This window comes from Phasianus colchicus, chromosome 2, assembly GCF_987193195.1.
Source record: "Phasianus colchicus chromosome 2, bPhaCol1.hap1.1, whole genome shotgun sequence".
NCBI lineage: Eukaryota > Metazoa > Chordata > Aves > Galliformes > Phasianidae > Phasianus > Phasianus colchicus.
This window is the reverse complement of record NC_143437.1, coordinates 75,217,543-75,240,754: the sequence shown is the minus strand read 5'-3', so window position 1 is coordinate 75,240,754 and position 23,212 is coordinate 75,217,543. Positions and strand designations below refer to the sequence as shown.

General features: G+C 44.1%; 3 protein-coding genes across 11 annotated transcripts in view; 1 reads left to right on the top strand and 2 right to left on the bottom strand.

Moving 5' to 3' along the window:
- The window catches only part of ANKRD6 (ankyrin repeat domain 6), a 110,148-nt gene extending 93,048 nt beyond the window's left edge, over positions 1 to 17,100 (top strand). For 6 of the 9 annotated variants that reach the window (XM_090136013.1, XM_090136015.1, XM_090136010.1 and 3 more), the window contains 13 exons: positions 726 to 824; positions 1,479 to 1,577; positions 4,172 to 4,270; positions 4,803 to 4,901; positions 7,080 to 7,178; positions 7,382 to 7,459; positions 7,777 to 7,881; positions 8,112 to 8,249; positions 8,597 to 8,773; positions 10,531 to 10,683; positions 11,231 to 11,344; positions 13,256 to 13,598; positions 15,283 to 17,097. In XM_090136013.1, the coding sequence (XP_089992139.1) occupies positions 726 to 824; positions 1,479 to 1,577; positions 4,172 to 4,270; positions 4,803 to 4,901; positions 7,080 to 7,178; positions 7,382 to 7,459; positions 7,777 to 7,881; positions 8,112 to 8,249; positions 8,597 to 8,773; positions 10,531 to 10,683; positions 11,231 to 11,344; positions 13,256 to 13,598; positions 15,283 to 15,857 (2,178 nt within the window). In that variant the 3' untranslated portion in view covers positions 15,858 to 17,097. Of the gene's footprint in view, positions 1 to 725; positions 825 to 1,478; positions 1,578 to 4,171; positions 4,271 to 4,802; positions 4,902 to 7,079; positions 7,179 to 7,381; positions 7,460 to 7,776; positions 7,882 to 8,111; positions 8,250 to 8,596; positions 8,774 to 10,530; positions 10,684 to 11,230; positions 11,345 to 13,255; positions 13,599 to 15,282 lie in introns of all 9 variants that reach the window. The other 3 variants (XM_090136008.1, XM_090136009.1, XM_090136016.1) reach the window with 3 other exon arrangements.
- LYRM2 (LYR motif containing 2) lies at positions 17,101 to 22,065 on the bottom strand. Its single transcript, XM_031610908.2, has 3 exons — positions 21,490 to 22,065; positions 20,039 to 20,179; positions 17,101 to 19,546 (listed from the first exon to the last, which is right to left on the bottom strand). The coding sequence occupies exons 1-3, from the start codon at positions 21,730 to 21,732 to the stop codon at positions 19,466 to 19,468; spliced, it is 465 nt and encodes a 154-aa protein (XP_031466768.2). The 5' UTR covers positions 21,733 to 22,065; the 3' UTR covers positions 17,101 to 19,465.
- MDN1 (midasin AAA ATPase 1) overlaps positions 21,792 to 23,212 on the bottom strand; it is a 92,524-nt gene continuing 91,103 nt past the window's right edge. Inside the window, exon 102 of the mRNA XM_090136019.1 lies at positions 21,792 to 22,741. Coding sequence (XP_089992145.1) covers positions 22,553 to 22,741 — 189 coding nt within the window. The 3' untranslated portion in view covers positions 21,792 to 22,552. The remainder of the gene's footprint in view (positions 22,742 to 23,212) is intronic.

Below are 23,212 nucleotides of genomic sequence, written 5' to 3'. Positions count from 1 at the left end.
TAGTTCAGCAGTAAGTTCAATAGTTGTTAGAAGGGAGACAGACAGACAGTCAGATGAGATGACTGCATCAGTGTTATCTCTTTTGGAAAGTTAGCAATAAAGGAAATGAACTGATGAAGGAAACTTGCTTATCATTGCAATGTGGCAAGCATGGAAGAAGTTAGTTCTCACATTTGCGGTCCTCATCACAAAATTACCTCTGCTCTTAGCACTAATTGGTAACTGCATTAGAGGTATTGAGGACCCCTACTTCATCTCATGCTCCTTATCCTTAGCAGGGTTGATGGAGCAGTCAGAGCCAAATGGGGAGAGCCTTATTCTGTTAGTATAAGTAGTGTGGGATCAATGTGATGAATTATAGCAGCCCATAATTCCCTTTAGTTCCACACAGATACAGTTGAATAGTAGATGTATAATGCCAAATGTGTTAGATTCACTGCCTTCTAGTACTGACATATTTTTAGAAGACTTGAGTGCAGTATATGGGATTGTGGTGAGTTGTAGACTTCTGAAAACAGTTCCTTTGTAGCTCTCTGATACTTACAGTAACTTCATTAATCTTGGAAACTAATGATAGATTTATGGGGACCATTTTCAAAGGCAGCTTGGATTTAAACAGCATATGTGTTGATGATGCAGCTTGTGTGTATGTGTGTTGAATGTGTTTACATTAAGTTAAAATCAAGTGGCAATGTTAGGGATTAAAAATCTGCTTCTTTTTGCAGGGGGATCAGACAGCATTGCACCGGGCTGCTGTTGTAGGGAACACCGATGTCATAGCATCTCTCATTCAAGAAGGGTGTGCTTTGGACAGACAAGACAAGGTAACAGGCAAAGCAGTGCATTGGAGGATGGCAGCCTTGCCAATCAGTAGTATTAAAGTCTCATAGAGGAATTTATAGTTTATGCTCCTGAATAAGTATCTGATGGTTTGAAAGCGATGAAAACAATTATACTAAAATAAGAAAAAAATCCTTCCTTTTTTTTTTTTTAATATTAGCTACTGACTTAGTTATTTTTGAAATCAAGATGATCATTTTTGATGTAAGAATCTGTTATCTACTCATTAATGGGGGAATTATGACTACGCTGTGCCCTACCCAAAACACTGCACAGTTTCCTGCGATTATCTCAGAAGCTGAGAGTCTCAGGCTGTAAATTTAGTTTGTAAATAAATGTAATTAATTCCACATTCCCAGTCAGTGCTGTTCTTGGCTTGCTGGGACAAGTGGAAAGTAGATGAAGACAGAAAGAGGTTGAAGACAGATCAGAAAGGAAAAAGTACCCAAGATGTCTGTGAATGTTATTTTTAATCTGCCTCTGCTGATAATAAAATAGTAAATCAGCTTTAGGAAAGGAAAAAGCTTTATTTCTTAAGTGGCCAGGTGGCACATGCAGCTGTTGCAGACTTAATGAAGTGTTATTTGGTGTGTGGACTCAGTGCACTAAACTTCTCCTCTTGTGCGTGTGCTTCTCAGGATGGGAATACTGCTCTTCATGAAGCTTGTTGGCATGGGTTCAGCCAATCTGCCAAAGTGCTCGTCAAGGCAGGAGCTAATGTCCTTGCCAAGAACAAGGTGAGACACATGCAGAAAGTGCTCTCATATCTGGTCTAAGATGGCTGACTCTCATCACCACAGATCTCTGGTCATGGAATATCTCAGTAGGTGGGAGCCAGCTCCCATTGGGATTTTTTTTCCTTCTTTTGCATTTATTGTGCTTGCGTGGTTCCTCTGTGGTCATTGGAGGAGAGGAACTCAATGGCTCTTTGAGTACATCAATTACAGCTGAGGAACACTGCCACTCCTGTGGAGGTCTCCATGGTGCTTTAATTTAACCTAGGTGAATTCACTGTGAGTGGTGTGATTTAAAATGAATATGAATTGCATTAATTGGAATGTAATATTCACCATTTTTTCAGAGATTGAACAGTCAAATGAATATAAGCCAGAGAGGAAAAAAGTACTCTCTTTTCCTAGAGAGTTCTTGCTAATACATTAGCATAGACTCTCAGCAAAAGCTCATGCTGAACTTGGATTAGCCTTCTTCTGGTATTTATAGTATCTTGAGAACACGTCAGAGGAAGGAATAACAAAGCAAGGCATTTTAGTTCCTCACTAATGTTTGTGGGAGACTTGTCTTCAGCTCACTAGTTCAAAAGTAAATAAAAGTAAATAATTTAGGAAATTACAGTAGCAGCCAATGGTAGGAGCTGAGTTAGGGCTCAGACTGCTGTGCTAACGAATGGGTTAGGTTGCATGGGTGGCACCATGTCTATGTTGCTATAGGCAAGAGGGCTTTGGGATATCAGTGGGATCTCTGAGCATTCCACAAGCGAGAGAATATTTCAGTAAATACACACTAAAATGACGACTGGAAGTGTTAGGGAAGAAAGGAGAGAAGTGAAACAGGTGGTGAAAGTCTTAAGATCAGCACAGTTGTGTTTCTGTGTGTGCTTGTGTATTTGTGCAGCATGTAAGCATATATTTGTACAGCTTTGGCTGCTGTGGTTTGTACTTACATCATCTTTACGTCTGTTCCTTCTTTTACATTAGTCCTGTTTCTAATTTTAATTTTCTGTAATTATTTTTTCCTGTGATGTCCATCTAAATTTCTATCAGAGGTACTTCAGACAGCTTCCCATGTTTACATGTAACAGATGATAGTACCTGACTTTATAGGCTACTGAATCATTACGCTCCTACCCCTAGGTGTGCTTGTTTCTGTTTATATTTATGTACAAAGATGTGGGCTTAAGAGGCAAGTCTTGTTATCCTGCATGCTTGAATGCCGCAGGGTATTAGGAAATGTAGTTCATAATACAGCATAAGTCATCTGCTTGGAGAACATCTCCTAAAATCATGTGCACAGAATAGCTCAGCAGAGCGAGCATCTGAGATATGGCTGGCAGCCTTTAGCACTGTATGAGGCCTTCCTGTGATGCTCTTTGATGTCATATATACATAAACCTCTCCCTTTGCATATGATCACTCGAGTGCTTTTTAATGGACAGGACCCATTTGGATCTACTGAAAAATGAGGGATTTGTGTGTGCTTGCACACATGCACTCACTTTCACTCCCTGGCTTTCAAGACAAATGTAGAGCTTAATTCTGCTGAATCCCAAAATGGCTTCTCTGGTCTCTCAATTTCCAGTGCCTGTGATGACAAGGCATCGCCTTCCTGGTGGCTTTTCTGGCAGTCGGGTCGAAGCGCCACGTGCAGGAGCACCCTGAGGTCCCTTGGCTTATCCTGGGGGCTTTGACTGAATGCCTCTCACCACCTTGGTGGTGGGACAGTCAGAAGTGGGCTTCTGGGTTTGCCAAGCCCTGCTAAGCAGCAATGCACAGAATTTCACTGTGTGTTTTCTGTAGCTCCCAGTTAATTTCTCCTGGGACTGTCTGGGGAACTCTTTTACATACGCGCTCATACACACTGTGCTCAGAGTTGACCTTTTGTAATTCAAACCTTGTAGCTTTGATCAGTGTCTTGAAAGCACAGGGGACAGATTAAAAGACATAATGCAGGTGAAGAGGCAGTCTTGTGAGTAAGCAGAACCTTCCTACGTGGTCTGATTGCATTTCTGGCTCCCTAGAGACAAGAAACCCCAAACATTTTCAGGCCGGCAGAAGCCAAGTGCAGTAAGATCCTTGCCAGGGTTAGAAAAGCAATACACAAGGCGAGCTCATGTTTTGGTTTCTCTCAGTGAAAAAACCAGCATGTTTGCTTCTCTCCGTAACCTTTAGGCATTTGTAGCAGGTTGAGAATGTAGGCATGGACAGAGATAACTAAAGAAGGAAAGCATTCTGAGGGACAGGAAGCAAGGCTGTCTTGAGGAGTACCAAGGCATGGGAAATTTTCTTTCTTTAAGTGCATTACACTGCTCTTTGATCCTAATTAACCAAAAGTTTCTAGATTCTTTGCTTTTGGCAGACAGACTCAAGCAATGCAGACAATGTTACACTGTCCGATTTCTGATTTTACTGTGTCCCAGATAAATCATTTCCAGGATGAAGGGGGTTTTTCAGTTTCCAGATTCATTCAGCTCACAGCTTTGGCTGAAAGTGAGTTGCCCACCTCTGGGGGATGTTTTTGTGAGGTACTTCCAAGGTTTGAAGATTCCTGTCCAGTTTCTGAACACGGCTTTTATATTTCCCTGTGTTTCTCCAAGGCAGGTAACACACCTCTGCACCTGGCCTGCCAGAACAGCCATTCCCAGAGCACTCGTGTCTTACTTCTCGGAGGTTCTCGAGCAGATCTCAAGAATAACGTGAGTCCAGTTTCAGAGAGCTTTCCCCTATTTTGTAAGGGATTTGACATGATGAAGGAATGCAGACCTCCAGGTGGAAGCCAGGCTATTATGTCCCCACTGAATAGCAGCATGGTGGCAGAGGAGTGCATGGGGCTCTCTCTGCTTCCAGCTGTGGGAGCCCCTCTGAGGCTCAGCTATGACCCCAGTACCCACGTTCTTCATTGTGTGGCACTGGGTGGGGTTTCCAAATCACACTGGTTTGGGATGCAGGAGAGCAGATCTTGTGTAACTATGTGAGTGCAGGACTTTATAATTCCAGCATTTTTCATCAGATAGATGAAGAATTGGTGCCCACACCCTCTGTTCCCCAGCTATTGCTAAACCTTCCCGCCTTTGTCCTTTGTGCTGAAAAGACAGCACTGCTGCTCAGTGGAGATGTGAGGTGTTTGCTTCTTTTTGATTTATTTGGTTTATCTCTTCCTTGAGCACTATGATAAGCACAAGTTTTCATTCTGCAGTGACATGCTTAGCGCTTTGTTTCTGTTTGCAGGCAGGAGATACCTGTCTGCATGTGGCTGCTCGTTACAATCACTTGCCCATCGTTAGGGTGCTGCTCAGTGCTTTCTGTTCTGTCCATGAAAAGAACCAGGTCAGTGCATGAATTTCATTGCCACACTGTTCCCTTTGCATATGGCTCCTTGTTGGAAAGAGGAATTCCTCCCCAGTAGTCGCACATCACTGCGTGCGTTTCACTGTGCTACCCCATGCTTGAGCTTCCAAGAGTAGCTTAAAAACAATGGTTTATTATTTTGCCATCGCATTTGCATCTTTTCTTTCAAGCATTTCCTATTTACGAGGTTCCACAAAGGTGTGTTGGTGCAGAAAAGGGTGAGAGGACATAGGGCAACATGGGGGTAAGGAGATGGCAGTCTTGAATCCTTATCAGCTCTGTGCAGAACAAGATATGCATGGGACTCGGCCATGTCATGGGGCCATAGAATCATAGAATTGCTCAGGTGGGAAAAGACCTTAAAGATCATCAAGTCCAACCACGACCTAACCATACTACCTTAACAACCCTCCACTAAATCATGTCCCTGATTCCCACATCCAAATGGTTTTAAATACATGAGTCAACCACCTCCCTGGGGAGCCTGTTTCAGTGCTTAATAACCCTTTCTGTAAAGAAGATTTTCCTGATATCCAACCTAAACTTACCCTGGTGCAACTTGAGGCCAATTCCCCTCATCCTTTCACCAGTGAGAAGAGACCAACCCTACTCTCACTGTAAGCACCTTTCAGATATTGGAAGAGAGCAATAATGTCTCCCCTCAGCCTCCTTTTCCACAGACTAAACAGCCCCAGTTCCTTCAGTCTCTCCTCATAGGGTGTATCTTCCAAGCCCCTCACAAGCCTTGCTGCCCTTCTTTGGACCTGCTCCAGCACCTCAATGTCCTTTCTGTATTGAGGTGCCCAAAACTGAACACAGTACTCCAGGCGAGGCCTAACCAGTGCTGAGTACAGGGGCAGGATTACTTCCCTAGTCCTGCCCACCACACCATTCCTCATACAAGCCATTGACCTTCTTGGCCACCTGGGCTCACTGCTGGCTCAAATTCCTCCATATTCTTCTCCTGCACCAGATGGTGAAAATATCACAGCCATCACAGAGACACCATGTTGCATTGCTCACTGATGGTCAGCTGCCACAGAAGAGCATATTTCTTTGCAATACTTTGCTGCCTTTTGCAGTAAAAGAAATTAAAGATACAGAAGAGTGAGGAAAAATATGCTTTAAATTCAAAGTAATGATCCATCTAACCTAGGATTAATCATCCATCATTGTTTTGTAGGGAGGTAATTGATCACTGTACCTACAGCATAAAGTATTTGAGTGGTATTAAGTCTGGTAAATAGATGATGTGTTGCTTACCCACATCATCTGCTATTCTTGGGAAATTTTCCATATACAATTGAGGATCGTGAAGATGTATTCTGATTTTTACCTTTACTTTTGTTTTGTGGATACCAGATAGTTACAGCAAACAAAATGGGCTTCATTGAGTCAAATTTGCTGTGTAATTTTATTTGAATTTGTTTTTTTAACTTGCACACTGAAGACAACTGGTGTGAGCCTAGTGCAGGGAGATGCCACTTTCCCCATTCCTCCATACCACCTCAAGTTGTTCTGTATCTGCATACCTGATGGGTGGACAGTGGACATGCCAGGAGAGGCAATAAGGTTTTTCCTGGTCTGGAGGGGATGGGGATGTGTCAGCCATTTCTTGAAGCAAAGCTGCAGGGCAGAAGGGGCAGGAAGGCATCGTGTGCACAGGCACAGCCTCCCTTTCACAGCTGCTGGCTCTGTTGCCTGAACCCAATCGCTACAGTCTTCACCTCAGTACACATGAACAGGGCCAGGCACTGTGTGAGTGCTGGGCCCGTATCGTCTCCTGGCTGTATTCCAAAGCCTGTTTTTCTTGGGGAATCTCACAAAGAGAAACCCAAGCATCTCCCTGCTGTTAATTATCCCGTTATTTTTGAGTAACACAATACATGACCACCTGTGAGCAGACTGATCGGTCCTGCAGAGAGAAGACCCTCAGGTGCTGTATGTACTTGCTGGGGTACAGCTGAATTGTTTGGCTGAAACAGATGGGCAGTGCACCCTCCTGCCCCCTCCTCCCGCCTCTGCATTTCTGCGGACCAGGCCTCACTGAAGCTCCATCAACCTCCTGACCTTGCAGCATCCCTTGGGAAGCTGAGGGTTCTGCAGGCTGAGACCCGTGGGTTTGCCACATGCTGCTTTCTGCTTTGTAACTCACAGGCAGGAGACACTGCACTTCACGTGGCTGCGGCCCTGAACCACAGGAAGGTGGTAAAGCTGCTGCTGGAGGCAGGGGCTGATACATCAGTTGTCAACAATGTAAGTAGGACATGGAATTGCTTTGGTATTTTGTATTAATGAAAACTCTTTCTAGTGCTGGTAGAAGATACTTGCATGTTGATACTTGCTGAAATCTGTGTGAATGGAAGCAGGAAGCCACTTCACTTTTGCACAGAGCATGTGTTGACCTCCGGTGGAGAAATCCTCCCCTAGAAGTGAAACGCTGTCCTATTTCCTCTCAGGCAGGTCAGACCCCACTAGAGGTGGCCAGACAGCACAACAACCCCGAGGTTGCACTCCTCCTCACTAAAGCTTCACAGGTATGTTGCAAATGTCTTCTGTTGGCAATAAGCTCTGGCCATGACACAGGTGGGGCTGAGGGCTGGAAGTGGAGCACTTGGTCAAACACTGCAATCCTCTGCCTCAGAATAGCGAGGTGCCCTGATGCACCGAGCTCAGGAGCGGTGTTTCACAGCCATAAATGCCAGCATTGCTTGGCCCATCAGTATGCATCTGGGAGTGCTTTCTCCTTTATATGTTGCCTTTTAGTAGAAGTGACAGCAGGTCTGCTTTATTTCTTAGCTTCTGGTCAGAAAGAAGCATGACATTTCTAAGTAATGGTGCTGTCTGCCTCCAGGTCTCGCGCTTCAACCGTGGAAGAAGCCTGAGGAAGAAGAGGGAGAAGCTGAAGGAGGAAAGGCGAGCTCAGTCGGTACCACGGGATGAAGTGGTGCAGAGCAAGGTACAGCCTGGCATTACCACTGCACCTCCAGTACAAAGGGAGCATGAACAAAACCCACTGGGACAAAATCTGTTTGGCTCTGCCACTAGTGCATGGTAGCAGCAGCTCTGTGTGGGACAGCCTGAGGAGTCTGGGGAAGGTCTGCAGTGCTTTGCTGTCAATGAGATGCTGCAGGTTGGCAAATGGAAGAACACTCACCTTTTCCCTGTTTCTGCCTTTGCTTTGCACAGGGCAGTGTCTCAGCTGCTGACGACACACAGAGCAGCGACCAGCCAGTGCAGGGGAAAACTGAGCTGAAGGATGAGCCTCGGTCAACCTCCCCAGATCTCAAGGGGAAGAAGAACAAAAAGAAAAAGCCAAAAGAGAAGGTATCAATAGATTTAAAGCAGCAGAGAGAGAAAGGATCATTGCTGAGTGCAGCTGTCCCTTTGGTGTGGCGTGAGCCAGGGCACCAGACCTTCTGTGCTCAGAAGCTGAGGGTAGCCTTCTGACAAAACTGGTTTCTTTTGGGAAAATCCTCTTGCTGAGGCTAACATTGAGGGTTTATAATAAATCTGGCTGCTGTGCTGACAAATACCTCCACTGTGCAGTCACTGTGGATGGATTTGTGTTGTAATTAGATTATCACAAAAGGTTTGTCCAGTTTCCACCAGGAATGGTTTACTGAGGGGCCAATAATTAAGAAAAAAAGAAAAACGTTGTGTGTTTTCTACAGGTTTCTGCGCTCTCAGACCCCATTTCCCCAGCTGACCAGCAGACACTCCCTCGGCCCCAGCAGAACTTGCCCAAACGCAGAAGCAGACATCACTGCTCCTCTCCCCCTGCTCCCCACGAGGTGCGGGCCTACCAGCTGTACACCCTGTACCGGGGGAAGGACGGGAAGGTGATGCAGGTGAGTGCGCTGTGCTCTCGTAGGGATGTGCTGAGCAGCACCTGCAGTAGACACAGTTAGGGGATCAGATGGCAAATGCACTTCCTTCCAACTACACTTTCAAGGGTATGAGATAATGGTAGTGGATTTCTTTTCCTTGTTCATGTGTCAGATGTATTTTAGCATGAAGTGTGGTAAACAACAAGCTGATTTCATGTGTGCTAAGGAATCATTAATGTTGGAAAACACCTCTAAGATCAACTAGTCCAACCCTCAGCCCATCCCTACCATGCCCACTAACTGTATCCCTCAGTGCCACATCCACACGGTTCTTGAGCACCTCCAGAGATGGTGACTCCAGCAGCACCCTGGGCAGCCTGTTTCAATGCTCAGTAAGTTTTTAGAGACAAGGTGTAAAACAGTGATTGGGAATGACACTGGAATTTCCATGATACATTTTGAAAAACTAAGATTTCTGTCAGGAAAGACAGAGAGTTTTCCATTTATTTCCAGAAAATAAATGAAAGTACTGTATGAGCACTGATGTTTCCTACCTAAACTCAGCGCTTGAGTGTGCTCAATGCATTCTGTTTCAATTCTTTGGGGATTCTAGGATTACTGGAGGCAGGAGCTGTACAGAAATTGGTTCACAAACAGGAGTAGCAGCTCAAGTACATTTATTCAAGTTTAGGGATGGTTATTTTACTCCACTCGTTGTATTTTATTCTGTAAATATTTACCAGCATAGAAGCAGCATAGAATCAAACAGCAGATTACCCTGTAAGCATTGCAAATTTCTATATTATTGCTTTCCAAACATTGTCCTCCTGCACCTCTGGGAGGTCTTCTTTTTATTTTATTTGCTTTTCACATCCATCCACAGTTAATTGTTTTCCCTTGCTATAAGTTCAGCAGATTTTGAAGATGACTCAAGTCAGGTTTCAGAGGCTTTATTTGCCATGTTCTCCAGCATCTCCTTGTGTAACACGGGAAATTTCCAGGCAAGGGCATTATGGGATTATCCTAATGGCAGGTATTGGGAAGAAAGGAGGACTTCTCCAATGCTAAGACGAGGATGTCCCTGCCTGTATGGTGGGAAGATGAGCAGGTAGAAAAGTAGAAGGGAATAGATAGGATTTGTATACAGATCTGATCTATTTACAGAGATTAGCATAGTACAGCTAGATCCCCTAACGGCATTTCCTGAAATACACAACACTTCTCTCTACCCTTCTTTTTGCTTGTCTATCGTCTTTGATCCCCTCGGGCCCTGAATAGCAAACAGAACTTAAGTACATTTCTGAAGCTCTCTCTAGCACACCACGAATGACCCACCTTCCTCAGTCCAGAGAACAGTCCCTGCTCGGTGAAATGGCACTGTAGGGCCATAGGAAAGAGGGAGGTTCCACTACAGACAGATGCATCAACAGAAATCAGATTCCATACAGTTCAGAATTACAGCACTGAGAGCAGGGTGCAGGTCTGTGAGGTGATACCTTCTCATATGACACACAGTGCCACAGGATATATGATCTGACCTCACTGCTGCTTGCTGCCCCAGCACTGAGATTTGCTCATACAGATGAGATCAATCCTCTTCTTGTCTGTATTTTTCCAACTTAATGCACTGTTTGCTGAGCTGTAAGATATTATAAGGAGGATGAGATACAGTACACGGTACAGAACAGCCCAGCGCTGACTACAGAAAGGTGTGGTAATGTTCCAAGTGCACTGAGAGGACAGCAGGATGTAGCAAGCAAATGTTTTATTCCTTTCAGGCACCAATAAATGGATGTCGTTGTGAGCCCCTGATAAATAAACTGGAGAATCAGTTGGAGGCAACCGTGGAGGAGATAAAAGCTGAGTTTGGGACTGTACAAGATAAGATGAATATTAAGCTGGGCCAGATGGAAAGCAAAACTCAACATCAAGTAAGAATATGACCCACATAATTATTAGAAACATGTCCTGAGTATAATCAATATTTTCATTGTCTCGGTTTGCTCATTGCTTTTTCTGTTGTAAAAATGAGGCTGAAATGTAATACTCAAGACCAGGGAACTGTGACATTCTACATGCATCTCACATTGCAAGCCACGGTCTTGAGAAAGATGCATTTAATGGGTACTTCAGGTGGAAGCTTCAGGTGCTTCTTTAGACAATAATCCTAAACTGCTTTAGACTCTAAGAGGGAAACTTAAAAGACAAAATGCTATCCTACAGCTGGTAGTTTCATAATTGTAGAAATCCCTTTTGTTGAATTGCTTATGCTGATGTTCAAGATCCTTTAAATTATTTTTAATATAATTTTTATTCATCAGATAATTTTGTGATCGAACCTTTCTGCAAGCTTGCAGTTGGCAACATTCCTAGAAATGCAGACTGAAAGACAGAATGTGCTTTGACTTCCAAGGCTCGCAGATGGAGATTTTGGTTTTTTAACATGAACGCCTCAGCTACATTGTGCTTTTCCCACAGCTCCGTGTTTTAGACAAGCTTATGGCCGAGCGGCTGTCTGCAGAGAGAACAGAGTGCCTTCATCGCCTGCAGCAGCACACCGAGCTGGAAAAAACAGAGGGAGAAAAGCGGCAGGTAGGGCTTGTGGTGCTGCTCACTGCTAGTTCACATGGAACAGCTTGAGAGCTATGTTCCAGCAGGCATAGAGAAGAGTGGAGATTTACACAGGCAGATAGTGATAGGACAAGGGGAAATGGCTTTAAACTAAAAGAGGGTAGATTTAGGTTAGATGTTGGGAAGGAATTCTTCACTGAGAGAGCAGTGAGGCGCTGTTACTGTCTGCCTAGAGAAGCTGTGGTGCCCCATCCCTGGAGCCACTCAAGGCCAGGTTGGATGGAGCCCTGGGTTGCTGAGCTGGTGGACGGTACTGCCCACACTGGGGGGGTTGGAACTGGGAGGGCTTTGAGGTCCCTTCCAATCTCATCCATTTTATGATTTATGTAAAATCTGGTGGAACGGGCAAAGAAACTTCAAGGAACAAATTATTCCTGTTTACCACTTGAATCTCTTAGACCAAACATACAAAACTTTTGCATTAGAAATGGACAAAGCGAAACCAGTCTGAATTGTTGGGATCTCTACCAAGGACATTTGTAGAAATTCCTACAACTAATTTTTTAACAGTTTTGCTTCAGCTTTCACTTAATAATAGGATGTTTTTAGGAACATCAGCAAATAGTAACAAAGCCATTAGATGCGTGTTGTTTCTTTTACTTCTCATTTGGTTGCGTGTCCTGGAAATCTTCCCCCCTCTCAGCCTGATCTTTTTTACTCCCTGTGTATTAGAAGGCTGCAGTTCTTCCCCTGATGCTGGCAACAGTACACTATCTCCAAGCTGTGTATTGCTGCCAATAAGCAAGTTCATTTTATATGCTTGTTTAACCAACGTTACAAGAGTAACTGTTCCAATAGAGATCCAGCTCTTGTCCCTCTAGCTTCTGCACAAACTCACCATTAAAAGAGGGTGAGAACATTGTATTTATCACATACAATTTGTTTTCTCATTACTGTGTTTCTTCAGAGAATTAAGAAGTCAATACACTTCGTACTAGTAAAAGGTCATGAGTTTTTGTAAGAGGGTTCTGTATGCCTCTTATAAGGTGGGCTGCTCTGACAATCTCAGAATAAACTAGTAATTAAGCTACTTTGTCTCACACTCACAAAACATTTTTCTCCAAAGAGAAGTTCTTAGGAAATTTTAAAAACTTTAGTTTTTATTTTATAGTAAGAGATGCACTAAATTGGCTTCTGTGAATGTCTAAGCCATTCAAGAAAGGAGTGATGTGAATCAAAATGACCATTTAGTTGTATCACCTGCTCGTGTTCTCTGCTGAGTCTAACTGAAACTACTGAAAAACTGAGTTGACTTTTTCTAAATATGTGGACTAAATAAATGTTCATGCACATAAGAGATCCTGACCTAAACTCACAGTTCCATGTGAAAAATGGGGAGGAGACCTGCTAATTACTAAAAGGATCACTGGCAAATGCCTCCACAGCTGACACTTAACTAAGCACCTTTGTAATTTAACAGCTGTTAGCAATGTATCATTTAGTGTTGGACTCATCACCAAATGAATAGAAAAGTAGAGTCTGGTATAAAGCTGTGTCCCTGAAGTGTCTAATTTGAATTTCCCTCTTAGAAAAATGGCAGCTCTGAGCATGTGATGGTGCTTGCACTCAGAAGGCACCTCTGTGATAAAACAGATCAGTCTTGATCAGAGGACTTATATGTGAATGGTCTACTTGAAATGCAACTCTGAAAGTTAGTATCTTGAACTAAAGAAGTGCCTTGCATTAGCAAATGTGTAATTACTCATCTTTTCTGATTTGCAGCCCTCTAAATACTCCCATGGCAGCATGCAAAGCTGCCCAGAGAGTCTAAGGCCACTGATACCAGGCTAGGTTCTTCTCTTTGTCCTTGCTGCACGTTCTTAGCAGTCTGAGAATCACAGGATCACCCAATGCGACTTCTCTTCCTCACAGATTTCCTTGGTCGATGAGCTGAAGACTTGGTGCATGCTGAAGATCCAGAATCTGGAACTCAAGCTTTCTGGAGATTCCAGGTCATCAAGACCAAAATCAACTCTGTCCACATGCGAGTCTCTGACCGAGACACTGGACACTGAGAACAACCCCCATAGTGCCAAGGATTCCAGAGCCACCCAGCCCCTGCTGCCAGCTGAGGGCTCCCACCAGCACTCCTACATGGCGCTCCCAAACAGCCTCTTGGAAGATGGGGGGAGAAGCAGAGTCCCAGTGCCAGAGCAGAGCTTTGCACAGCAATTCTGCATTCAACAAGATGGCACCTCAGGTACAACCTTGTCAGGTACTTAGGTATCATAGTTATTCACAGGGATCCTTTTATTATCTAACTATATCCTGGGCTGCATTAAAAAAGGGGTGGCCAGGGAGAGGGAGTGATTGCCCCCCTCTACTCGGCTCTTGTGACGTCCCAGCTGGAGTACTGCATCCAAGCTGCCCCAGTACAGGAAGGACAGGGAGCTCCTGGAACAGGCCCAGAGGAGGACCACTAAGATGATCAGAGGGCTGGAGCACCTCTCCTATGAGGAAAAGTTGAGGGAACTGGGATTGTTTAGCTTGGAGAAGAGAAGACTCTGGGGAGACCTCATTGTAGCTTTCCAGTACTTGAAGGGAGAACATAAAGAGGAGGGGGAACGACTGTTTGCAAGAGTGGACAGTGATAGGACAAGGGGAAATGGTTTTAAATTGAGACAGGGGAGGTTTGGTTAAGATATTAGGAGGAAGTTTTTCACCCAGAGGGTGGTGATGCACTGGAACAGGTTGCCTAAGGAAGTTGTGGATGCCCCATCCCTGGAGGCATTCAAGGCCAGGCTGGATGTGGCTCTGGGCAGCCTGGTCTGGTGGTTGGTGACCCTGCACATAGCAGGGGGGTTGAAACTGGTCACTGCGGTTCTTTTCAACCCAGGCTATTCTATGATTAATACCATAGCCATTAATTCTGTGTGCTCTCTCCCATCTATATGCACAGTGTTTTGGGAATAGAAAACACTTGAAGGCACAGCCACTGGGAATAGTTTAATTAATATTGCAGTTGGGTGGAATTACACTGACTCTACTCAGTGCTGCTGCTGTGTGTTTGAAACCAAGACCTTTTATGCTCTGAATAACCTTATTTACTGAAATTTCTCCAGCTTCCCAGTCAGAATCATGCACAGATTATCCAGACTACTGTGTATTGCATTTAGTGCTTTTCAGATGTATGGATCCAGTAATGGTAGGGTCCAAGGATATGAAACTGAAATACATGCTTCCCTTGTTAATATATAAATCATAGGGCTACAGAATAAATCTCTCGTTTTTTCCACTTTTTAATTATTAGTTCATTATGGAATTGGAAAACAAACACCATAGTTGAGAACATTACATCTATTCAGGGATCATGACCACATGAGGATCTGGAAGACCTTTGTTCAAACAACTTCTCTGGTCAGGGAAGCTTCTGGGGAAAAAAGAAACAGGAAGAGCACAGTTCCAGCTCATGTCTCCAAAGCCAAGGAGAGTTTCTTTAAAATACATGGTATAAACCCCCTACTAAAACATTACTTAAAGAGCATGGACATGGATGTTGATACCCCGCTAGACTAGAAAGACAGAGGACTGTAGAAATCTTACAGTAGAAATAGCATAAGCAGAATCAAAAAAGTTGTTGTCTTTTCAAAATTTGTAGAGTTTCAAGTTTTGTAGAAGATTGAACATCAGCAGCACATACGACTGTAGAAACCTAGCCTGATCTTTGTTATGTGTCTTTTGTGAAGACCTTTGATCTGCGGTAGTCTGGGCAGTGTCTCTCTCTGAGTCTCTTTTCTCTTATCTTCATGGTCAGCCAGTAGAATAACATGATGAACTAATACAAGCCTTTGCAATGTATGCATAGCATGATGCATGGAAGATTGCACCATAGACCAGACACTTTTGAACACTGAAGTAAGTGCTCAGAGCTTTTCTAAATATATATTTTTGTTCTGTAGGTGCAGAGCAACAGTTAATTGTTGCTGGACCAGTACAATCTTCAGTCCCTGCTCAAGATGTCAGGCCAAAGGACAAAGCCGTTAGTGCCAGCACATTCCATAGGTTCCAGCAGGAGCTGCCCTCCTCTGAACTTTTGGGGTCCAAATCAAGACATGTTCGGGTTCAAGCTGCTTTGCAGCCCTTGACCGAACCTGCAAAGACAGAACCACAGAGCTGCTACTTCCTCAACAAAGGAACTCAGACAAAGAAATCCAGCAAGAGTGGGCAGTCAAGGCACAAAGCTCTGCACCACGCAGGGGCGCCCCAGAGCCAGGAGCAGCAGCACTCCGTTCTGCCTGTAGGCCAGTCACCGGGCCCCGTGCTCAGAGACACCTCACAGGCACTGGAGATTACACAGTACTTCTTCGAGGCTGTTTCCACTCAGATGGAGAAGTGGTATGAACGGAAGATTGAAGAAGCCAGGTGCCAAGCTAATCAGAAAGCACAGCAGGACAAAGCTGCGCTTAAGGAACATATCAAAAGCTTGGAAGAGGAGCTCAGTAAATTAAGGACTAAGATGCAGAAAGAAAGCTAGCATTCACCAAGCAGGCCAAGTCAAGCAGCAGGACTCGTTTTGGAACCTGCACAGGAATCTGGAGTATCAATACATATTGATACATATTTGTAGTGCCTGATACACCCAAGCAAAATGTTCTTTTTGGGGGGGGAGTAGAAATAACTTTGAAAACTCCAGAACCAAGGAGACTTCATACTCAGACCATACCGATGACACTGAGATGCTGCAAATGAGATTTCTTTGTTATTTCCCAGAGCCCGTTAATTATCGCACTCTCAATTTTCAGGTGCTGCTTGGAAACAAATTGCATTAAAAACCAAAATTGCTTTCAGAAAAAGGGAATTTTCTTATTTCCACATAGGTCATATGTGACTGGGTTCCACTACGTGCCACATGTAAATGTGGTACTGATACTAAAATCAATCCAGCAGGTCGAGATCTTTCGACTTGGTCAGAAGTGAGATTCCTCAGTGATGAAGGGCTATTGATATTACTTCAGATACTTCCCAGGGCCTTTGGAGAGATACTACAGAACCAACTCACATTACAAGCGTAATGCAGGGGAATGATGCAGGTTTCCTGCTGGAGAGACCAAACTCCCATTGTGCGAGACATCAAGGTGAGTTGTCATGTTTAGTAGGCTTCTGTTGCCATGTTGCTTTTCTTTTGGTTTACATTATTAAAGCAAATGCTAAATTAGGCTGTTCTACTGGTATCATACTGGCAGAGCTCCCTGGGTTGGTTACACTGTTTGTTGGAGGAGTTTTGTTTAGGGCATGGATGACAAGATACTTCACTGTAACTATGCTGTACTTGTTATGCATAATTGTTACAGAAATTTCTTTTCCTTCAAGCAGCAAATGTCTGAATTCTATATTAACACTGAAGAAGTCCTTTAGCTAGAGAGGTGAATGCTTGGTTCCCTGTATGCACGTTTCTTTTCTGAGAGGTCAGGATTTTCTCCCATAGTCTTTGTCAAGACTTTCTGCCCTTGTTCCTCTCAATGATTCCGCTCTTTTTTTCCTCTTGTATCTTTAAAGCTGGGCCCTGGTGGATCTGCAGATCATAGGACTGATTTCAAAGTTTCACAAAATAGAACTCAACAATGTTTTTAAATGTTTATGGATGTTTTGCAACAACAACAAAAATAAATGAACAAATTTGCAATGACTGCTTTTGGCCAAGCCGATGGCCTCCAACTTGTAATTCACACTGTCATTTTCAATTGGGTTGACTAAATTCATCATCTGTATCTGAGTCCTGGTGTACTATAAACTGGTGTTGCATAAACTAGAGACACCATAAACTCATACCTGCATCCCCGTGGGGTTTCCTCCTCATGCCTCTGGGAAGGTTCCATCAGATTCTCTTGAGATGAGTTTACTGAGTATGTCACAGTGAAACAATTGTACAAAACCAATTCTGAAACAAGATGTTACTATTATGCCACGGACAAAATAAGTTGTTTTTTTTCTATACTGTGGAGCCCTAAAAACAATACAAAATTCAGTATTGATGATACCATTAACAAATCAGTAATTAAGCTTTCTGTCGTCTTAGCAGATGTATAAAGCAAAGAAAAATTGTATCATATAACAATATTTTAAAAAAATTCCTCTTAATGCACTATCAAGACAAGTGTACGTGTATTATGGAAACACTAGTTTGATTGCTCTGACTTCCATAGTCATATAGACACTTTCATATGTTTACAATTTTGTTTAAGCTACTGTAGAAACACAGAAGCATGCTATTTAAGTTTTATATCGCCTTGATAAAGTGACTGTTTTGCCAAGTAATTAAAATAAATGTTGCTCAGAATTCCTGTGTGGCAGTGTTTTCTATCCAGAGATTTCCAATTCTAAGCCTTTGTGTCTGTGCCTATAAAACCAGAGAGCCAGATTTGCCAGCTACAGTACAGACAACAGTAACCTGCTAAAGAAGGAACTAGAAGGATCCTTATATGTGCTGCAGTTGCATTATCACAGATGTCACCACTTCACGGGGCTCCAAGCTCAACCAGCACTGCAGCCTCTGAAATTCTGAGACATCCAGTTTTCTTCAAGCAACTTCAGGGACCCGGACAACACCAACAGTAACTTTACCAACAGCTGGGACAAGAACATGACACTAAGGATTGTCCTTGTGAAAGAACCACAACCTTGTGCTAGCACAGTCAAAGCATAATTTTGGAATCTTGACCTCTGATGCTTTAATAATTTGAAACCATACGTCTAAGGCTGACCTGTGAGATTGTGGTATGTCCTTGTGACTTTTTTTGTAACAGAACAAGCAATACTGATCATGTCATTTACTCTTTTCTGTTTTCCACATGGTCTATTTGCTGAAGCACAGTATTAAAAGAACATGCTGTCAAAGGCTGTTGGGCACTATTGGCTGTTCCAGCACAGACTTTCATATAGTACTATTTGAAAAAAAAACCCTCTTTTTAGAGACTAAACTAGAAAAAAGGACTTGTTTTTCTGAATGAAACTTCTGTTTATACCTGGGAACAGTGGTGTTGTGAGTTACTTCAGAGAGTAGGACAGCACAAAAGAGCTGTCTAGAAGAGCAGCAGTAAAATGGACTCCCTATGTCTCGTCTCAGTAAAGCCATCGTGTTAATGACAAGGACTGCAGGAATGCAGTTCATGGAGTTCAGGATACCACAAAGAAAATGCTTATTTTCACTTTTTTTTTTTCTCCCACTAAATATCAACTGTAGAGAACCAAAACTATAATGCTTGCACTGAGAATGTGGCTGCCCAATCTCTGGAGGCACCTTCAGAGGGTGATGGACAGTATAGGCTGCCAATAGCAGCTGTGGATGCCCCATCCCTGGAAGAGTTGAAGACCAAGTTGAATGGAGCCCTGGGCAGCCTGATCCAGTGTGTGGGTGGCAGCCCTGCCATTCTACCAGTAAGTGTTAACAAAATACAAATTTTTAGCAAAATACTTAGAAATACATTTCTTTCACTGACTGATTTAGAAGTTGAAAGGCTTCTGACTATACAACCCCCAACAGTCTCACCATTTGCCAGAACCACGTCTTTTGTCAAATACAGCTTAAATAAACCTCATAAGAAAGGATTCCACAGTTACTTTCAGACAAAGGAAGAATTAGAAAAAAGAAGACATATGATGAAACATTATTTTACCATGTTTCGTTTAGACACATTTATTTATCCCATATAGTTCTGCTCTCTGAATTTATGAAAAAGAAGCCCCTAGCACTGTAGAGAAAAGGCTGCTACCACCACAGATGTTACCACACAGAGGTACCACGGCAGGAGACAGACAAAATAAGCTGGCTTCTATTTATCTTCCATCTCTCTGGCAAAACACTGCTGTTGTAATTTTGGGGGTTTTCTGCTTTTCCTAAAGGATGTGCTACATCATCCATTCAGTTCTTTAAGGCCTTTTGTGTCTGAGTGATTTCCACATTGAAGAGTAACCAAGCCAATGGGGAAAAAAAAAAACAACAACAATCCAAACCCACTGTGGTAGATCTACCTTCAAGTATTATCAGGACATCACCAAAGGCTGTTATTATAACCACATTCTGGACAAAAATAATACTGTGCTTATTTGCAGCAGATGAAAGTCCAGCTGTCAGCACAACCACACTCAGGACTTGGCCAACTTCAGTGCTCTCTGAAGTTCCTGCAGCTGCATGTGGCCTTGAGTAATCATCATCCGGATTGCATCCTGGAAAACAAAAATTGAATCTCCTGAACTGAAGGTACATACACTGGTTTTACAAGACTGCCAAGACTTTAAGAATATGCAGCACTTTACGGCATGTCAACTAATAGTACAGTCACTGACATGGGTAAAAAAAAACGACAGTGAATAATTAATCAAAACGAGCAGTATTTCCATCAACATTACATTTACCTTAGTACTGTTAGGCTTTGCAGAATTCAGCCACCAATTCCTTAAGTGTTGGTTAGAAAAAGAAACTAAGCAGAAAGCATAGGACAAAAAGCACACAAGAAATGTGAAGGTTTCCATAATTTCTGCTCATGTCCCCAGCTGTGTTTGGTTTGGCTTACAGTTGAAGTCAGAGAAAAAGAACACCAACACCAAGGAACAAAAGGATGCTTACAGGTTCCTGCAAGCTTGGCTGTGATGCTTGCAAACAAAACCACAGCACGGAGTACAGCTCATGGCAGGGGACTGCCAGCTCCCACTCCTCACCTCTTCTGTAGCATCTTTATTCCTCCGGAACTCCTCCCGCGCCCACTCCTGCAGATGGCGGCGGTCTGCCTCAGCAGGGACATCCCTTATGGCCCGCAGGATCCTCCTGTACAGCTGCAGCACCTGCTGCCGCCTCAGGAACTGCAGAATAGAGGTCAGTGTGCAGCCCCGTGCCAAGAGCCCTGTTCTGAGATCAGTAACAAGCTCCTTGTCTCCCTTTTAAAGGATCTAACTTTACTTTGGTCGCACCAAAGAAACTTAAATTTCATACAAACAGACAAACAAGCTGAACTCATTATGGTGTTTGCAGCCATCCCAGGCAGGTAGGCCACCACCACCTCAGTGCCTGCTGCCCAAGGCGTTTCTGCTGCCAGCAACCGCCTCCAGTGTTCATGGAATCAGGGGATCACTACAGTTGGAAAAGACCTCTAAGATCACCTAGTCAAACCATCAGCCTACCCCCACCGTGCCAACTAACCACGTCCCTCAGTGCCACATCCACACGGTTCTTGAACACCTCTAGGAATGGTGACTCCACCACCTCCCTGGGCAGCCTGTGCCACTGCCTCACCGCTCTTTCTGAGAAGAACTTTTTCTTAATATCCAACCTAAACCTCCCCTGGCACAACTTAAGGCTGTCACCTCTCATTCTACTGCTGTTACTGAGAGAAGAGGCCAATTCCCACCTCACCACAACCTCCTTTCAGGTCATTATAGAGAGCAATAAGGTCAGCCCGAGCCTCCTCTTCTCCAGACTGAACAATCCCAGTTCCCTCAGCTGCTCCCCGTAAGCCTTGTATTCCAGAGCCCTCACAGCCTTACTGCCCTTTTCTGGACGCACTCCACAGCCTCGATGTCTGTCTTGCAGTGAGGGTCCCAACACTGAACACAGCGCTCAAGGTGTGACCTCACCAGAGCTGAGCACAGAGAGACGATCACTTCCCTGCTCCTGCTGGCTGCACCATTTCTGGTACAAGCCAGGATGCTGTTGGTCTTCTGGCCACCTGGACACACTGCTGGCTCATGCACAGCCAAGCACTGACCAACAACCCCAGCTCCTTTTCCCGCACCTCGCTGCTGCCATCTGCTTCCAGCACAGGGTTCTGCCTTCCCCATAGATTTCCCCACTGCAAAACCAACTTCCACACACAGAAAAACAGACTGCCCTTAGCCCTATAGCTCGGGGGAAAAAAACAAACCGCACGTTAAGCGGCCGAGCCACCTCCCCGCGGCGGGGACACGCACGTAAACGCAGGACCACAACACCCGACCAGGCCCCCTGCGGCCGCTGCGAAAACGTAGCGCTCCCACTGCGCGCCTCCGGCCCCAGGGCTGCCCGCGAGCACAGCGCGGCATCGGCAGCCAAACCCCCCGCCCTGCTCGCGGCGACGCTCAGCCCCCCCGTGCCGGCTCCAGGAGGGCGAGGGGAGGCCCGAGCCGCCCGCTCGTACCTGCCGCAGGGTGAGGGCGCTGGGCGGCAGGCGGCTGGCGGCCATGGCGCACGGCTCCACCTCTCGCGGCCCGGCGGGCGGGGCACAGCGGCCGCCATTTGCTGCGCCAACACGTCTGCCTCCCCGGAGCCGCCCCTGAGGTGAAGGCGGCGTATCCTCACGGAAGGAGGACGGGGGTAAACCAGAGTACATCTTCACGCGAAAACTCAAGATTTGTGCACTGCAAGAGAATGCTATTTCCATCTGGCAAATTTCGTTAATTTATTCAAGCTCTGTTCAACAGAAAGGACAGGACAGACCTCATGACTACAAAGTGGTACCTTTTTATTAGTACAGACTATATAAGATGCATAGCTTCTGCAACAAAAACCATGTCTGTGCTTAAAGACATCTGATTAATGAAAACGCCCTCAATGTCTGCCTTGGACACGGGCAGACTTCACAGTGTCACCTGGTAGCGCAGGGATCACCACATGGCTTTATCCACAGAGCTCCCCGTTGCTATTAGGAAGACAAAAATCAGCTACAGCTACACAGGATTTGTTTTAACTGCAGAACATTTTCGAGTATTCAAGTACTTTTTTTTTTTTTTTTTTGGTTGTTTAAAACCACCAGCTTTCCCCATTCCTCCTGCCTGCCTCCCAAAGAGCCTCCCCGGTGAAGCTGAAGAGCCCTTTTTGTGAGACAGCTCAAGTACTTCTCATACAGAAATGCCTTCCAAGAAGCAAGACTGGTATTTATTGCAACAGATACTGGTAGGAATTATTTTACCCCTGTGAACATTGCAAATACAGTTTTTCTTTTAAGTATTAAATTATTACAAAAGAAATTGGAGAAAGTTTTACATTATTTAGGAAATAACCAATGAAAGAAGCACAGTCTCACCACTGAGTAATCTCTGACAAACGTGGGAGAATACACCTGGACCATTCTGTTCTTAGGCTGACTGCCAGAGGGCAGCTCTTGTGCCTTAATCCTGTCCGAAGAGATTCGTAGGAACCCTCCAATGAAATGCAGTTCCATGTATTTCAGCAGTTTAGCAGCAGTAAGGTTCTTGCTTTGTCTACAAGGTGTCTGAGGCAGTCACCAGTTCAAACCACTGCCTGAGGGCATCACTGAGAGTTTCTGGAAGAGCGTTCACATCTCTAAGGATCATGTAGAATGGGAACGGAAATTCTTCCATGTAAGATCTGATTTCGGGCAATTCTCCAGGTCCTCTGAATATAGGTACTTTAATGTCCAGGATGGAATCCTGCATAAAAAAAAAAAAAATGACAGGACTACTAAACTACATGCATTGTTTATAAATGTTTGAAATATGGGATAATTTCACCTATCCTAAGATTAAAAGCTGTGTTAAATGATAGATAAAATCAAAAGCTTAACATAAAGCAGTTAAGTGTTTTTATCAGGTTGAATTCCAACTGTGCTTCTTGGAAAGGAGCTTCTTAGATGCTCAGTGTAGCAGTTCAGAAAATAATACCTCTTGGGAAAAATGCACTTCACTACTCAAAATTCTAGCTTGCCATCATAACTAGGATTAACCAGAGCATCATAATTGTTTATCAGAAAGATAAGTCTGTTGTGTTTTTTTTTTTCCAACAATAAATAGTGCAAATGAGTTTCCTATGAAAAAATAAAAAAGTGTAAGTAGAAAACTTTAGAGAACTTTAACTACAAAATTAGAATCTTCACCACATAATTCAAAATAAAGTTCAAGTTT

What these genes read in the sequence shown, in the direction of transcription:
- LYRM2 (XM_031610908.2), bottom strand. Translation starts at nt 21,732, where the DNA reads ATGGAAATAGCATTCTCTTGCAGTGCACAAATCTTGAGTTTTCGCGTG. An exon ending in GCGCCCTCACCCTGCGGCAG is followed by an intron (nt 20,180 to 21,489) that starts GTACGAGCGGGC and finishes TCTATTCTGCAG; the next exon opens with TTCCTGAGGCGGCAGCAGGT. An exon ending in ATAAAGATGCTACAGAAGAG is followed by an intron (nt 19,547 to 20,038) that starts GTGAGGAGTGGG and finishes TTTGTTTTCCAG; the next exon opens with GATGCAATCCGGATGATGAT.